General features: G+C 35.8%; 1 protein-coding gene across 3 annotated transcripts in view; it reads right to left on the reverse strand.

The window, feature by feature from the left end:
* The window catches only part of CRISPLD1 (cysteine rich secretory protein LCCL domain containing 1), a 46,118-nt gene that overhangs the window by 13,947 nt on the left and 14,596 nt on the right, over positions 1-17,575 (reverse strand). For all 3 annotated transcript variants that reach the window (XM_055800004.1, XM_005229892.4, XM_027792082.2), the window contains 10 exons: positions 8,470-8,588; positions 8,198-8,330; positions 6,588-6,703; positions 5,601-5,701; positions 4,308-4,487; positions 4,155-4,215; positions 3,964-4,030; positions 3,203-3,333; positions 264-307; positions 102-174 (listed from right to left, as the gene is read on the reverse strand). In XM_055800004.1, the coding sequence (XP_055655979.1) occupies positions 102-174; positions 264-307; positions 3,203-3,333; positions 3,964-4,030; positions 4,155-4,215; positions 4,308-4,487; positions 5,601-5,701; positions 6,588-6,703; positions 8,198-8,330; positions 8,470-8,588 (1,025 nt within the window). The remainder of the gene's footprint in view (positions 1-101; positions 175-263; positions 308-3,202; positions 3,334-3,963; positions 4,031-4,154; positions 4,216-4,307; positions 4,488-5,600; positions 5,702-6,587; positions 6,704-8,197; positions 8,331-8,469; positions 8,589-17,575) is intronic.

Consider the following 17,575-nt stretch of genomic DNA (forward strand, 5'->3'; position numbering starts at 1 on the left):
CCAGCTACTGCTGTCACCTTCATCAATGACAACTACAGATAATTAGTAACTGACAGGAAATATGGCAGCACCTTAGATTAATAAAAGTCAAAGAATTTTACCTTGGACAGTGTGAGGCTGGTTTTTTAAATGGGCAAAGTTGTTCCACTGTTGTTTCACAGGTGATAGCTTGAACTGAAAAGTAAAACAGAAACAAATAAATGTGTGCTATTGAGAAGAAACAACTCAAAGTAGTACTGGGTTTATAAGAAACAAATGCTAACCTGTTACTTTAGACACAGTGAAGGAGTTAGCAGACTGGTATTTTCTGAAGAAGAAACAATAGAAATAATCAGTAAATAACATCTCTCAGTGATTTCTTTTAGCTACACGAATTTTTATTAGAGAATCTAGAAATAAACTCAAGGCGTTATCCCCAATCAAATTTTTACTCACGGCATCCCCTCTCCCCAGCTGTGAATCTATTGCAATGACACATTTACTTTGCAGTCCCAGTGAACCTGTTTGAGAAACAGGTGTGCGTGGTAAACTCTTTCAGTAATTAAATTCACTACGGAGTAAGTGTGTTAGGAACAAATCATGCAATTTGTCCCTCAAAATGCAGCAACCAAAACCTGTGCTTGCTCAGAAGCATCCACATACCAGAAGAGATCATCCACTTCCCCCTAAAGATTCCTTCCTACAAACAGCTCCAACACTGAAAAGAGTTTCTCCTGGCAGCCTTTTTGAAAAATTTCATTTATTTCACTTTTGTATCTTGTATCCATGTTAAATTATGACCAGTATCACTAAAAAGCCAGTATAACATGTAAAAGTCTGCGTTTCTTGGTAATCATACGGTACCCAGATGTATCCGTTTCTTATTATATGAAGTCAGGTATATGCATTCTGTTGTTACATTGCAATTGATCAACTCTTCTATTTTATTCCTCTCTATCACCTATTTTCCTCCTCTTTTAATTCATTGGATATGGCTCTGAGACTAGCATTTTTCATCTGTAACAAAAAGGCCAATGATCCTTTTGGCACTCATGAAGTTATTTACTATTTTAAAAAAATCCAAGGAAATTATTCCCTATTCCCTACTCATGACAAAAATGCACCAGGTGAAAAAACATCTGTATTAGCAATTTTGTTTATAAATCAAAGGAGCTGAAGATTAGGAAGTTTGCTGTATGTTGCACTGACATTCCATTTTCTGTCTTTCTGTTTTGCAATATGCACTTGAGTGAGATGCGCTGCATTTCATCTGTTCATTCAATAGGTACGTAGTTTATGCAAGGCTCCATCTAGACACTGGTGAGTCAGGTAGCTGCAAGGTATCCTTAGCCTTATTGATGGACCTTATGAAGATTGAAACTTTGGTAAATCATCTTTATTTAGCCCAAAGACTTTGATTTTTATAGACTGACTTATGAAGCTGATGTCTGATCACAATATGTTGTAAATTCACTCTGAAAGGTGATGTCCGAAATACTATACGATGTTAATGAACAATTATGTCACCTGCACACACACATAATTGACAGGAGTTTCTTCAAATATTGGTTGTAGATTGGAAGGTATAGATTTGGTCCTTTAAGTCTTTTCTCTATAACATAACTTTTTTTTTTTTTTTACAACCTCTGAATCACAAAACCAAACCCATCGGCCATTACTGTTCAGCAATGATACAGTTACCCATGCCCATAGTAAGAAAACCAAGTGTTAATACCTCACTCTGAATTCCAATTCTCAGAAGACAGGTCCTAAACACACTCTGTAGACTGGACACTCATAGTTATGTCTCATATGGCACAGAAACACAGAGATTTCAAGTGACAGGAAATCAGTTCCCTCTAGTCCGAAAACTTTCTACAGTTTAACTACTCCTATGTTTGTTAGAAAGCTGGCTTTAGAGATATTTGTCTGCATCTTCATTTTTAGGAGGGGTAACTTAAACCACAGTCAGATCATCAGATGACCCAAAGGAACAAATTGATATCAATGCCTTAAGTGCTACCCAGATTCATTGAATTTAGTCTACCTGGTCAGTGTTTCTCTCTGTTCTGGGTTAGGTAAATCTGCTGAAAAGAGAAACTATGACAAGTGGTGTAGCAGGTGGCATGCACAGCAAAGAGTGAGAACACAGCCTGTACCAATTACCTATCTCTTTATCCTTGGGTTCACACCTGAGCCAAATACATCACTCAGCAAAATTCTATGTTCTTTCAGTTCAGTATTACTCCTACATTAACTGTTACACACATACTGCTATTATAAATATACTAAATATAGACAGAAATAAGGACAGCAACATACAGCTCCGCAAAACACATTTATTTGAAAATACTAATATAGTCTTATATTCAAACATATCAATATTGATGTTGCTCTATCATTGAATAATTACATATGGAAACAGTCAAGTATTCTCCACTTTTATGCACTGTTTTAATGTTTTTTTCTTTTAGCATGTCAACAGGCATTTGGATCTGTTATCACATACCAATCTTAGGGCAAGCATCCAAACCTTCACATGAAGTTTCCACAATATGCACTATTATTCCATCACTGGCCAATGCAGAAATTGTACAAAATATTGGCGTAAAATATTATAATGTAAATTGTGTAATTGTGATGAAACTATCAAACATATAGGAAGAGGTGTATTTTCTACTTGGTTCATATTATTCGTATGCACAGTACGAGTGGGTCACTTCCAAACGCAAACTAAGATTATTGCCCTGTTACCTGTCATAGATTGCTGTGTCCATGGTTCAATCCTGGAAATATTACCAGTTTTGTTGAAAACATGTACAACAATCTACTTCAGTGCCAGTATTCACTAGTTTTCCACAATAAATATATACACTGAAAAATTAATTAATTGAATACTCCAAATATTGAGATTATTTAACTAAAAATACTAATTTACTTATTTTAATTTTTTTTAATTTTACTTACTAAGCCCAAGTGATTTTGTAAATTATTTCCCCTTCTTTCAAATCATTACTGTGCCACTCTTCTGTCCATCATTAAACACTGGGTAAAGTTTCAGAATGGATACAATACCTGCATATGCACATGCATTGTTACAGAATTTTCATATTCTTTATGATCAGAAGTATGAATAAAATGTTATTTCTGTGGTATATTTTGTGTGAAATAAAAAGAATCAAGTGAAAAACATTCCATTAATTTTAATCTTAAGAAAACTTACCCAATTGACTGAACACCATTTCTGTAAGACTTGATAAAGTAATTTTTCCTTCCTTGCCTAGTGACGTCAACCCAACCACCTTCATTGTCTAGGATGCCATAATGTATGGCAGCTTTACAAATACTGGATTGCTGAAAAGAAGAGCAGGAAAAGCAATTCCATGTTAGACAAAGTCACAATTTTACAATATAATCTATTTGTGGAAAAAAAATAGGTTTTAATTACAATGTGTCATCAAAAACTTGGTAGTCTATTAAGTGTGATGTGGTCTATATAGGTATTATTTCAAACAAAGAAAACGCCACTTTGCCTTGCTCAGAGATAAAACTATACTCATTTACAGTTTATTTGTTTACAGTAGCTGTTACTTCCTATATTGTTTTTCAGTTCTACAGAAAAAATAATATATTTTCAGTTAGCATTAAGCTCACACAAGTAGGCCTGCCTTACTGAAACAATTTCTGAGTGTATCCACAAATTGCAGTATTTCTCCTTAAGTCACACCTTCACATGTGGACATGAAAATTCTACTGCTGTGCATGTGTAAGTAGTATGAAGTCCATTCAGACAGTACATGCAGAACAGCAGATTCAAATGTAGATCATCTGATGCTATCTTAAACATTTGGGGTAAGCTTTTATTTTTGGTGAATACTGATTTCTTCAAAATCTCTTCTTAATACGATTTTAACTAGTATTCCAACGGAAAAGACATTTTATTGAACATTCTCTTGGTATAAAATCTGATTTTAAAACATTTACCATTTCATAATGTACACTGCCAATAACTTTGGCTTTACTATCCAAACAGCCAGCAGGACATTCATACCTAAGAAAATAAAATACAACTTGGTTTTAAATCCTGGGATTACAAAAAGAGAAAAATTCCAGCTCACATACAAATATAGCCTTTTAGAATAATCTCAGAATGACAACTGTAAAATTTACCATACCTATTGCAAGTTGTTCCTTTGCACTGATCTCTTAGCCTTACTTCACATGAAACAATCTGAGCTAAAACAAGCAAAAAGCAATTTCACTGCAATGAATTTGATACTATATAATTAAAATTTGTTGACCACTTGCAAATCACGTAAATTCCTTACACATTTGCTGTGTGCTTATTACTTCATTTTTCTCACTGTCATCACTGCCTGTGGAGCCTGAAGGTGAATGAGTTCTTGGCCGACTTTGTGCCGTTGCATCCTGGGCTTTGGATCGCTGCCGTTCAATCTCATTGGTTTCCTCTTCTGGTTCGTGGGGAGAATAAGGCCTTTCTGAATCCTCTGTTTCAGAAAATGGGCAAAAATATAATATCTCAGAAAAAAAAAAAATCAGTGTTGGTGGACTGTAAATCCTTTACCATGTTTTGGTAACATGGCTTTGTTCTCATAAAATAGTGGATGAATAAAAGCAAGAAAGCAAGGGAAACTTTCCAGTACTTCATGAGACGAAGACTTCAAGATTAATAATACATCTCAAGTATGTTTCTGATGCTGACAAAAGGTAGATTTTTTTTTTCTAGCACAGGCAGTGCAACTGAGGTATGAAACTGCTCTTAACATTACTGGTTTAGTATCTTTATGACATCAGAAAACCAACAGAAGAAAGCTGATACTTCTATTATACACTGGAAGTGTTTTACCAAGTTCACAGATAACTGGTAATTAAGGAAGCTGATTTCAGAAAAACATATCTGAAAATGAGGTCCTTTTATACAAACATAATGAAAATAATTTTGAAATATTCATGACTGAATCTACATTTCTTACTTAACCGAGAACCACAAGGAAGGTATTTGGGCACACTCGTGCCGCTTTTACAGTCCATATGAACTTTCTAAAGTTATTAAAAAAAATTGCAAAATTACTTGTACACAAAGAAAACTACAAAGAAATAGCAGCTTCATAACATGCTGTGTGTCAATGCTGGAAGCATGAATAGCATTACAAAAATTGTAATAAGTTAATAATTATCCTAGCTGACATTTTGTTTAATTAATAATGTCTTCTAGTCTTGTTCTTGATTGTTCCTATAGTAAAGCACATGAATATGTCACTGAGATGTTTCCCAACAAACAAATGACTGTGTAGATGTCCACTAGTTACAGAAAGACATACAAATAGCACACGGCAACAGTCTACATCTTTGTGTACCAAAAGCCCTCAAACAGCACTCAAATCAGCAGGAGTTCAGTACGCTCCACTCCCTCTGGCGAGGCTCAGCCTCATGTATCACAGGTACACGATCTCCTTCATCTCAGCAAAGTGGGCCCCTACCAGGTCTTTGGGCACATGCATAATATATTCTATCCCACTATGTTGAAGCATAATGCAGAAAGAAAGCAAAAGAAAGGTTACATTTCCCATTTATAGATGTACTGTTGAAATAGTACATACCTCTGTAACAAAGATTTTCTCTGCAACCTCCTCCAAAACTAGGAGGACATGCGGAACATGGGCGGCCGGGTTTATAAGGAGCATGACCCCACCAGTTCCCCCTTTACACAAAATAAATTAATAAATTAGTGAAATACCCCTTAATAAATGAACATATAAACATTAAACAGCATTTAACATGTGGACAAATAAATGATGAAAACTAGCAGACACTTATTCTGTAACTTTATTTTGATATTCCAAGTAAGAAGTGATGAGAGGAAATGACCTCAAGTTGCACCAGGGGAGGTTTAGATTAGATATCAGGAAATTTCTTTTATATTAGATTTTGGGAAAAAATTTCACCAGAAGGGTTATCAAGCATTGGAACAGGCTGCCCAGGGAAGTGGTTGAGTCACCGTCCCTAGAACTATTTAAAAGACGCATAGATGTGGCACTTAGGGACATGGTTTAGTGGCAGACTTGGCAGTGCTGGGTTAGTGGCTGGACTCAATGATCTTAAAGGTCTTTTCCAACCTGAATGATCCAATGATGCTATACCAAATGCACAAGAAGTAATTGAAAAGTCCATGAAGCAAAAATTGAAGTACAGCTGTAAGCTGCTGCAAAATCTAAGACTAAATTTTTCCATTATATGAGAACAGGCTCTGCTCTCCTAAATGGAGTATACTATAGAATTTGATCTTAACCGTGGGCTTCAGTGTCACACATTCCTTAAAGCCACAATGGGGAGATGCATTTATTTTGGGGGCAAATACCACACTACAACAAAGATCTCTGATGTTGTATTCTAAAACACAAGTGAGAAAACTGAAGCTCTAGAAAATCACAAGAGTATTTGTGCAGCCAAGGCTGCCCTGGGAACAATGCTTTACTTTGTAACAGTACAAAGTAGAAAACCCAGACTGATTACCTTTCAGATTATTTCCTGTATTATTATAAAGTATCTTACCCCCTCAAGACATTTTTGGGTGTCAGCCTACTTACTTAGGAGAATAATTGCATACAAGATAGACTGCTTTCGGCCATATCTGCCCCCAGATGTTCATGTTATGACACAAATTAATTGCACAACCAATTCTGCTACTTGTAGCCCAAACAACCTATGGAAAAGGAAAGAAAAAGATTTGAGAAAACCAAAGCTGATTAACATGAAATCAAAACTGTCTCCAAACTTCAACATACAAAACTCAAGTAATGAAAGTGATGTTATATTCCCCTCCATTATAAATGGGTTGAAGTGAACTAATTACAACTGTCAAAAGGCCATGTGGTCATACTCCTATTAGAAAGAAAAGCTTTACCTTAATACGAAAGATATGGCTTTAATTTTATATAAATGGTCTAAGCATGTACTTGACAGTGTAGTAAAAGATTTACAAAACGTGGCCTGAAGAACTGATTCTTGGGATTACAATTAACAGATAATCATGAGTTAGAAGCAGTTAGGTTCCTGTGCATCAGTTCCTAGTTCTCAGCACAACCTAAGGACCCAGAGGGTTTAGCTAGGTTAGACTGAGAGGACAGGTATTTGTCAGCAGTGAAAGGAGGTAACTATAAAACTTCACAAAACCCTGATATACCGAGAACACTCAAGTAATGGATTTTAAACGAATATGCTTCCATGTCATCGTAGTCTAAGGTGCCTGTGTTCCTTTATTCATCTGTTGAAAAAAATTTCATTGCAGATCTCAAAATAAACTGAATGACAAAGGCTGGAACATTCAAATTAGAAAATATGACAGGCGGTAAACTTATACTAATTCAAGATAAGCCAACTGTCTAGTTCCAGCAGGATTTCAGAGTTGAACAAGAGATGTACTGTGAAAAATCAGCACCACAATATTTACATGTATTGTGGATCTCACGTGTAATAGGCAAGTGTAATTACAGGTATTTTTACAGAAATGGTAAATAAGAATATGGAGTTAATTCTGTCTTAACATTAGATACAATTGTAAAGTATGCTAGTAAACAGAAAACAAATGTTTAAATATCAATCATTTTGAAGTTTTCTAATATTATATAGAAAATTATACGTGGATTTTGGATTTTTATACGTGGAACATGGTTTCACTGAAATGTAGACTGGTTTCCCCCTGGAAAAATTCAGGCTAGATACACAGATTTCAGAAGCACCAAATAAATTAATTCTTATGCAATTTCAAAATCTCACTGAACTTCAAGCAACATGTTAAAAACTGTTTTTTGATCCGAGGAATTCTCTTAAGAAAACTTTTTTTTAAAAAAAATGTGCTGTTTCTTCAGCATGCCAGCACAGAGACCAGATTATTCAAAGTACACTGAGCAGTAATACTGAAGTTTTACACTCAGCTTTGTTGAGTTTTTACCTTATTCCTGGTAAGGAAGTGATATATATGAGGATGAAATCTGAAGATTTGCATGACAACCCTACTCTATGTCACCAATATCCAATGCTTGTAACTATGGGGTCTAACAACAACATGCCCCTTTTGTCCTTCAGTGCTATGGTATAAACTGCAAGATTAACACATTCTACATGTCATATAGCAACCTAACTGGAGTCTTGACTGGTTTTTTTCCATAGCTGACAAAAACCAAATCCATCTACATACCTGTGTGTAATGTGTACAAACAGGACCCGAGCATTTGTAAGGACAATATGGGTTGCATTCGTGAGGATGGGGATAAGTGAAATCTCTCACTTCATCATACCATGCTTGGACATGAAATGTTGGAGGTCTGTACCTATGAAAGCCAGTGGTAGTCTATTAGATCATTCAAAAGCTGTAGCTTCTATCATTCTTCCTTTAAGTAACAAGCAAATTTTGTTAGATTAAAAAAACCCACCCAAACATATATATTATAAAACAGTATCTTAAACTACCTTCCCCAGTGTGCCCCCAAATTCTGTCCAATGGACGGAAGAAGGCTTGCAGGCCCATGCTCCCATAGACAGGTTTCAGCCCATGACTCTGCAGATCTCTCCAGTTCTGTGTCCCATGTCTGAAATTTGAAAGAAAATACAGGGACATCTTCTTAGAAATATTTGGTGTGTCTCTCTCATACTACTTAAAAGAAAAAAAAAAAAAAAGAAAAGAAAAAAAAGGATTGCCCATTTTTAAAGCTTCGGTTACCAGGGCAGAAGACTGAAGAAAAAAGTGAAACTTGACAATTGTATACTCCATTTGTGTTACACAAGAAAAAACCAACACGTTTTCAACAAGGGGGAAAAAAGTTTTAATCCCATCACAGTGTTCCCTTTAGAAGCATGTGCAGCCATGCTGCAGTGAATAAAGCACAAATATGAAACCGAAAGGCTTAGTTCAACTGCCCAAGCTAAATTAAGTGCATTTTCTGTCTTGTGAGATTTCCTTTTAGTAATAGGCACTTTTCTTAGCCAAAAGAGTATTATCCAACATACTTCCAACATAAGGCTTTACTTCCTCTAAACCAATAGTTTATCTGAAATGAAAGATATTTTCTCTCCCTTTTCTATAATCAGCTTTTTCTGAAATCTTACACAGTGAAAACACAAAATATGAAAACTTAGAGTAAGGTTGTCCTTCATTGATTTTATGGCTAGGCTGGCAAAAAAATAGGCACTCATGTAAGTAACAGTCAGGCTTAGGACAAGTTAAAGAAAAAGAATGTGAATTATTGTTTACCACAACTGTTTATATTTATTTTTTATTCTTAAGGGACATGGAAGAATAGGCTTGTACCTGAAATGCAAATGCAAGTTTCTTCCTTTCAAAAGCATAGTAAAACCTATTCTTCTTGAAATAAATTATACCATACTGTGTATGCACAGTTTTTACTGCACTAAGCTGGGGTTTGCTCGAAGTGGTCCCTCTTGTACAAAGTAACCATACCGCTGCTTGACTTTCTCAGTCTTCCGATAGTTGCAGAAATAGTTTCCAGATACCTGACTCTCTGATACCAAGGCTCAGGTTGGGAAACTCAAAATATTTCCAGGAAGGAAACACATTTCTTGATACAGCCTCAATTATTTCACCATAAATTCAGACTAAGTTTCTTAGAGTGAGCCTGTGTTATATAAATAACAGTAATCCAGTATTTCTAAGCCCAAATTCCCATGCAGACACTGGAGATCATGTCTAAAAATTTTTGGCACAGATTAAACGTAAAAAACTCCTTAACACAGCCAAAGAATACTCAAATATAACAGACAAATTCCACGTGCTAGAATTTATTTTTCTATTGATCTTGACATGGAGTTTTCACCGTCTAATCAAATTACTCATTAAAAACAAATATGTCCTTGGTTATGCAAGACCATGATTATGCAAAGATGTTAATATCAACTTAATCCTAGAACATCTGTTCTTGGTTCTCTTCTTCAGAGCATTGAATTCCATTTTGTCTGTTATTATGAATATCATCGGCAAGTAAAAAATTTATAGGGTACATTTTGACTCCCAAAATGTAACATTTATTTTGACAGAATTACTCTAACAATATAATAATGACACAATAAAGCTTTTAACCCTCATATGGATACAAACCCCACTGACTTTAGGAAACAGTAAGGATTTTCTATTTACCCTACTGGGCCAGTATTTCAGTGTCATAAGCCATAGCATTCTTTAATAGCCATAAGAAAATATTCTAATCTTAAGTCAGGAAGTTTTATATGACAGTTTGTAAAATCTTTTCCTCTTCCATTTTCTTGTCACATTATCATAAACAGCTCTTCTTCCAATTGTACCCATTATAGAAAACAAAGATTAACACACTTCTTCCACATGTATGTTTTGTTCTTACAAATTGTCATACAATTGCTTCATCATTCTACAATGGAATCATGAGACCATAACATTTTAAAATAAAAGCCACCATAGTTTGTTGCATATAGTGTGCGACATTAAGTCAGCTCATACTTAGAATTAGCTCTGAATATGAACAAGTTGTAAAGTTAATATATTTCTCAAATAATTTTTGTTAAGAACGGTTTTACCAACTGGATTCCGGCATACAGATTTAGAGTAAATTGGACTTATGCTAGATCGAAATGGAGGCACCTGATCACTTTTAGAGCTTCCTGCCTCTAAAGCCAGCTAAAATGTCTTGTAGCTCTTATGAACCTATGAGCCTCAGAACCCCACAATACATTCTCTTGTAAAGGATCTGCCCACATTTTCAACTCTTAAAACAGCTGTCATGGTTAAAGTAATTGTACAGTTGTTGTGTTGGTTTTTATTTCACGCAAGTTTCAAAATACATTATGCAGCTATTTTAACTGAAATAATGAATTTTTTGAAGATCAGAGCTAGCCCGTCAGTAGTACCTGCTTGAATCTATTCCTCAAGCTCATGACGTAATCTTTAACAAAATTTTCTTTTAAAGAGTGATGATGGCTATGCATGACAGAGCCATCCAGAACTCTGCAAAAATATCCTTTTTGATGAAAAACTTAAATTCATCATCAATCCTCCTGACAGATGAACACCCACACTCCAAGGTACTGTTGAGATTGGATATGGTCTTCAAAAAATTCCTTCTTCCTTAACAATTTCTCTGCCTTCATCCACAGTACAAAATACTGTCTTTACTCCCCACTGCTTACCTAGCCAGAGATGAGCACAATTCCCAGTTTCTTGGCCACAAGCTTAGCTGCAGCAAAGAAATAATCTTCATGGCTGAGCAGATAGGACGCAGCACAGCTCTTTGCAGGAAGCATAGCACAGAAGACAGTTATAGCTATGAGGAGCTTTGTGTGTTTGGATATTTTTGCCCACTGCACAGTCACTCCTAAATCCAGGAAAAGTTGGTTTATAAGCCAGGGAGCCAACTCCACTCTCTTTAAGAAAGGGTTTACGTGCCCAAGATTATCTCAGGCAGGAATCTGAAGAATTAGTTAAGGGAAAGAGGTCATAGCTTAAGGCTCATCATGAGGTAATCACCCTATTTCTTCTTACGTTACAGAGTTTAAATCTGCCCCGTTGGTGCTTTCCAGGGTTTTTATTTATTATTGCTTATAGTGAAGTGAGCCCCATCATAGTGCACTTTCCTTGGAGCAGATTCATTTACGATTCTGCTCTGGAGTCCTCTAAGACAGTGACAGCATCAGCCTTCCTTGGTCACTGCCCTTCCATATCAATCCTAATGACAGGTCTAATGACAGAAACTCCACAGAGTCATCAGTTTATGGCATACAGGAAAGAGGAAGAGGAAGGAATAAAGTAATGGGGTTGTTAGAGCTCAGCTAATCACAATTTTTGGCAGTTTTCATTGAAAGCCAATAAATGTAATTCTCCAACAGAGGATTAAAACAGAATTTTGTTTTAATTGAAATTTTTCAATTTTCCTTTCTCTAATCAAAATTTAAAAGTAATCTAGTTAGGACCAACAGGCTAGACAACTGTTTATTAGTGTCAAAGAAATAAGAAATCTTTAAAATGTACTAAGAAAGTAATTTTTTAGCATCATGAGATAAATTGCTTTAATTAGCCATGGTAATTTTTTATATAAAAATATTTTTACATCATTTTTTCAGTTATCAACTGTTCTCTAATAACAGCTTTAGCAATCTAATCTTTATGACACCAGAGAAAGAATATGACTTAAAACCTGAGTAATTCACATTTCAGTACCTTTGTAAAATGTCTGTGATAATATCTCATGGGAATTGTCTCCTATATCAGAATTTAGATACAAAAATTAAGAGACAGGTATCTTTTTAGAAAAAATACACTACAAAATATCAAAGCAAAAAACTCAACTATTTACTTGCTGCTGCGTAAAGATTGAATTCACCCAATCATACTGCATAACCCAAGCACACAGTAGGCTGATCAATTAACAGATAATCCCAACTTCAACATGTTGTGAGACATGAATTGGATGTCAAAACACCTGCATATATATATATATTGGGTTTGCAGCAAATGATGTGGCATGTCTTGCTTTTCTCCTCAATGCATGTATCACACAATGAAGTGACTCCAGAACAGCCAGCTGTCCACAAAATTCTCCCTGTGTGCCACAGAGGAAAGGACTCATACATTTGTTCCTCAACCTCTAACACTGAAACCCTTTATTTTTAAAGCCAAATATAAAAACTACCTAGCATGGATATCATGCACATACCTAGCACAGTTTGTTGTCAGAAAATGCTGCCTGTTATCCTGACACCCAACATTTAGTTTGATCCAGGATTTTTTTGGATGAGAAAAGATCATGAAAAAATATCAGCCTAAAGTGCAACTTAACACTGCTGCTTCTTCATCAAGGCTATGTTTCAGTTCAAATGTGCTTAAATATACAATGACAATTGTTGCTAATGGAGTCAGTTATTTCAAAGCTACTTCAGGTGTCTCAGTGCCAAACTGCAGTCCACAGGATGGAAGCACACCAAGCAGATTACCAGGATATAGCTTAATTTCTTCTTCATTTTAATTAAGTATTGTTTTGGGGGGTGATGGAGTAAATACCAAAAGCATACATATTCAGATGTAAAAAGTCCATCAAGTGTAAATTGCACACAGGACACAATCTCTTTAATTGCAGTACTCATCATCCAACTGTCTCATTTACTCATCCAAGCCACCACTTCTGAAGTGTCTGTAATAGAAGTTAGAATTACAATAAAACCTGTCTTAAATTACATCAAATTTAGGAAATATTCTAGAAAAAATTACCCAATGACCCAGTTGTAAAGAATTTCCTAGAGAACCAAGTTACCTTCTTGATTGCCAGTGACTTCCAAAGGCAAAAAAAAGGCAGTAAAACAGTGCTAACCTCCTAGAGCCAGTAAAAAAAAAAAAAAAAAAGAGGTAGAAGGGATTAGAAGTCACAGTTACTTGGGTCTCCAGCCCTTACCAAGGCAGAAGCAACACAACACAATCACTCTAATGATGTTTAATAAAAAAGGGGAAACATATCCTAATCCCTGATGCAATTCTTTGGAAAATTTTATCTTGAATTTATATCTGACTACTCCAGAGTGATGCAAAAAAAATTTACACACGTGTTAATAATGTTATGAACAGGTATAAAATTTCTGAAAACAAATGAAAAACTTGTAAAAGAAATCTGACAGACTGCAATCCCATATCACAGTTAACATAAATTAGCTTGAAGGTACTTTTAAATGTCATTTGTACAGTTACATGTAGTTGTAATTTAAACGATTCAAAAGGTTTTCTACTGCTTTGCCAACATGCCTAATCATTCCTTCAGAGACTGCACCAAGAACAGGAAAAAGCTACTTTACACTAGTGATGACACCTTGATTTTCATCCTTCTCTTCCAGTAGTTAAAATAGGTGATCCAAATCTCCCTTCTAAATTAATTGTTCTGATTAAAGTTACATGAAGAATAAATGTGTATCTGATTTTTAAGGATTAAGTAACTTAATTTTAAAGTATTTTCTACCAATACAGTCAGACTAGTTCCAAATATGATGCATTTTACCATATTTGCTCTGTGTTTGCTCATATAGCAGGGTAAATGAAACAAACATAAAATAATCTCTGTAAGTATATAAAAACTACCTCCTCACTAGAATAGGAATTTATTCTTGTGCTCTTAATACCATTCCCTTGTTTCACTTACATGATGGCAAGCTTTTGGCTTCCAACAATGAAAGCACATCCGCATACAAAGATACATACACAGGTTTTCATGTTTCATTCAATAAAATTTAAAAGGTTTTTGTTCTCCTAGTGTTCCTTTCCTCCTTAAAACAGTAAAGCAAAAAGATAACAGCAGGAAAGCAAATGTATAAGGAAGGGTTTCCAAAACCACATTAAAATGTCCACTCAGAGCAAGTTACGCAATGAGGACCTTCAAACAAATGTAGAACTAATTAGTGAATCTTTAAAATGCCAGGGTGCTTGGCTTCTTTTAAAAAAAGCCAGAATAAAAATGAAAGAATATGAAGTCACAGCAACATAGGTATTTCACATCCTACCAATGTAGATATTTCTCATACCTTAACCACAATATCATTACTGATACTAAAATCTGGCTACCGAAATGTACACTAGGCTGACATAGTTATGATGCTTTAAACTTAACTGAAAATGTTCTTCCACAACATTCATCATCAGCTTGTATTTTACATATTTAAACCAAGGACGTTTCTAAAACAACTCTTTGAAATAAGTGGTACAGAAAAAGTTTAAAAGAAATCTCTGTGTAGCTATAGGCAATGATCCTTTTGCTTGCTGATAATAAATAAACCCTTCAAACATCATTACTTAAAAACAGGAAGTTGTTTCTTTTCATAAAAAGGGTGAATCTGGTCTTCTGAAATGTAGATACATGCAGCACCTGATTCCTCATCTGTGAGTTCCCTGCTTCATGCGCTGACATTACCAGCTTTCAATGACTTTGCACTACCAGGTTTCTTTGGTAAGTACAGGGTGCTGATGGGAGCACAAGAAGCTGCAACTAGGCAGCCGATTCCCAGCTCTGACAAACATTTTGACTGGCAATTGTGTGGTACTATGTGCAAGGTAATTCAACCTGTCTATCGAGAAAAAGTATTGCTCACATTGTGGGAAAACTACATGTGGTCTACCTTTTGGATAAGGGATCATCATCAGGGTTGGCTTCCTACACTGAGACAGACAGGTAGACACTGAACATATCACCAACTGCTCAGCAACACAAACCTCCTTGATTCCACACACAAACACACACCACCTCCAGAACTCCGTTGAGTAGCAAAAAAATGCAGAAGGAGCTGCTAGTATGTCTTAAATTGAAAAATCTCCTTCTACTTTCTGAATGTTACTTCCAAGAGAAGATCACTCAGTGATGCTAATTATAAAGATCAAAAGATGTCACCTAACAATGGGAAGACACAGTACTACTGCAGAGATGGGGAGAAACTAAAGAGGTTTTATTGCCCTCTCATCCATCAGTAGTCATAATATCAAAGTGGTTGCAGCTACCAAGTTATGTACCTCTCCTTCCCTCCATCTCATTCACATCTGCACCTGGCTTGAGAAATGCATGTTGTACTCTTCGGGTTTGGACATAAGAGAGCAAGGCAGGCATAAATCAGCGCATATTCAAGTCTAAGAACATGGTATATGCTGTACCATTTTGTGTGCCATTATGTCTTCAGTGCCATAGTTTCTTCCATGATACTACTGAATACGGGGTTATCATAACAAAACAGCTTTCTGCCTCATAAACTACATTTCCAAGAGTGAAACTTTCAAGATGGCCTTTGGTTCAGTGCTTTCTAACCTTCTGCATACATAAAAAACTGTGCACCAAAGCTACAGAAAATGAGTGACTGCCCTTTAAGATGTGAAATTTCAGTCTGTGAAAACTTGATCCCACTGTTTTAACACTTGACTTTACTATACTTAGGCATTGAATCCTTCCTAATTTCAGTTTTCACAGATAACTGTTTGTATCTAACAAATTACCTTCTTTACAACTGCAGTCTACAGACTTCAACTATCTTACAAGTCACATACATGGCTTTTACAAGTCATGTACCAAGTTTTGCAAGTTTATGGACCTGGCCTCAACCAGAAAGACATTATCTCTTATCTTTCAATCTGTATCTAGTTTTTAATCTCTTTGACATTTTTCTTAGACTTTTCTTCACATCTGCTTTAAGGATGAATTATAATTAAAAAACCCTACTATTTTGATTAAGCTACAGATGGTGGTATCACCACAAGTCTACATTTGCTCTGTGAGCATACAGGCATATATTTCTTCGCATTCATGCAGCTGATTCAGATGTCTGGTACATTAAATGGTGCGAACAGGAAGGGGGGTTTGGGTGCCATTATGCTGACAGATTACAGCTCGAGTGCTGAGTACACACACGCTCCTTGACAACTGCAGCAACAAGTGACTCCAGACATCTAGGTTCTTACAAAGGCAAAGGATGATGTTCCTCCCTCACCCGTCATTGCCTACTGGTCTAGTTCCAAGTGGTGAAGATTCATTAATTCAGACCTTCCTCTATAGAAACAAATGGTGTTTTTTTATTATTCTAATTGTTGGTTGGTTGGTTGGGGTTTTTTGTGATGTTCACAAGAGGCTGAAATGTTTGGCAGAGATTGCTGAGTGATAGCATAGTGACACCGACTGTAATTTCAGAGATGCTCATTGTGCATCAGATTTTGACATAAGAACTTCCAAATTCAGAAGGAGAGGACCAAAAAACAACAAAAGAAGAACAGCTAATATTGAGTTTACTGACATTCAAGATCAACATTCTGCAAGGTAGACTTCCTCAAGCAAGTGCTTCATTCAGTACTTTAGATATTATCTTGATTAAGCTTTTAACCTTGCTAAACGTACCCTTCCTAAAAGTTATGCAAACACGACGAATACCCCTCTCTACAACAAACAATCTTTTCTTCTAATGAAACATGTACATTCAGAACAGAAGATCTAGACACTGGAAACCAGCTTCTTAGCCATCCAAGAGGACACATCTTTCTTCGTAGCGATCCAAGAAAACGTATCTTTCCCTGTAAAAAGTTAATGGCATAACAACTTCCCTTTTACTCACGTATCCTCCTCTGTGACAGAAATGGTCTACATTAACTTCTTATGTATCATCACCGTGAAGCATGTTCCTCCATTGGTGTAATTTACCCCCCCACACAAACCCTTAGTTCAAGGCTCAGTGCTACTCTATCTTTTATTTCATCATCTACTCTGAGTAGTCTACTACTGACAAGGTGGCATGGTCTATAGCTCAGATGCTTTTGCTATCCATAACAGTACACCTACACAGTAAAACTGCTATTTCAAACTTGTATTTGAGCCACCATTTACAGCAGGAGCATTGGCTAAACTTCCAGCCCTGCAAGCATCTATTTTTTACTGTAAGAGAAGAAAACATTTAACTCTACATACTTCAGCCTTACAGTCTCAGTAGGGTTGTATACTTTTATTTAGTGTCTTCCTGTTTCAGCTTTGGAAAACAACTTGCATATCATCCGAGTATGATAATTATTTATGCTATTTCTGCTGTATTTCTT

Source organism: Falco peregrinus, chromosome 3 (assembly GCF_023634155.1).
Source record: "Falco peregrinus isolate bFalPer1 chromosome 3, bFalPer1.pri, whole genome shotgun sequence".
In the NCBI taxonomy this organism is placed as follows: domain Eukaryota; kingdom Metazoa; phylum Chordata; class Aves; order Falconiformes; family Falconidae; genus Falco; species Falco peregrinus.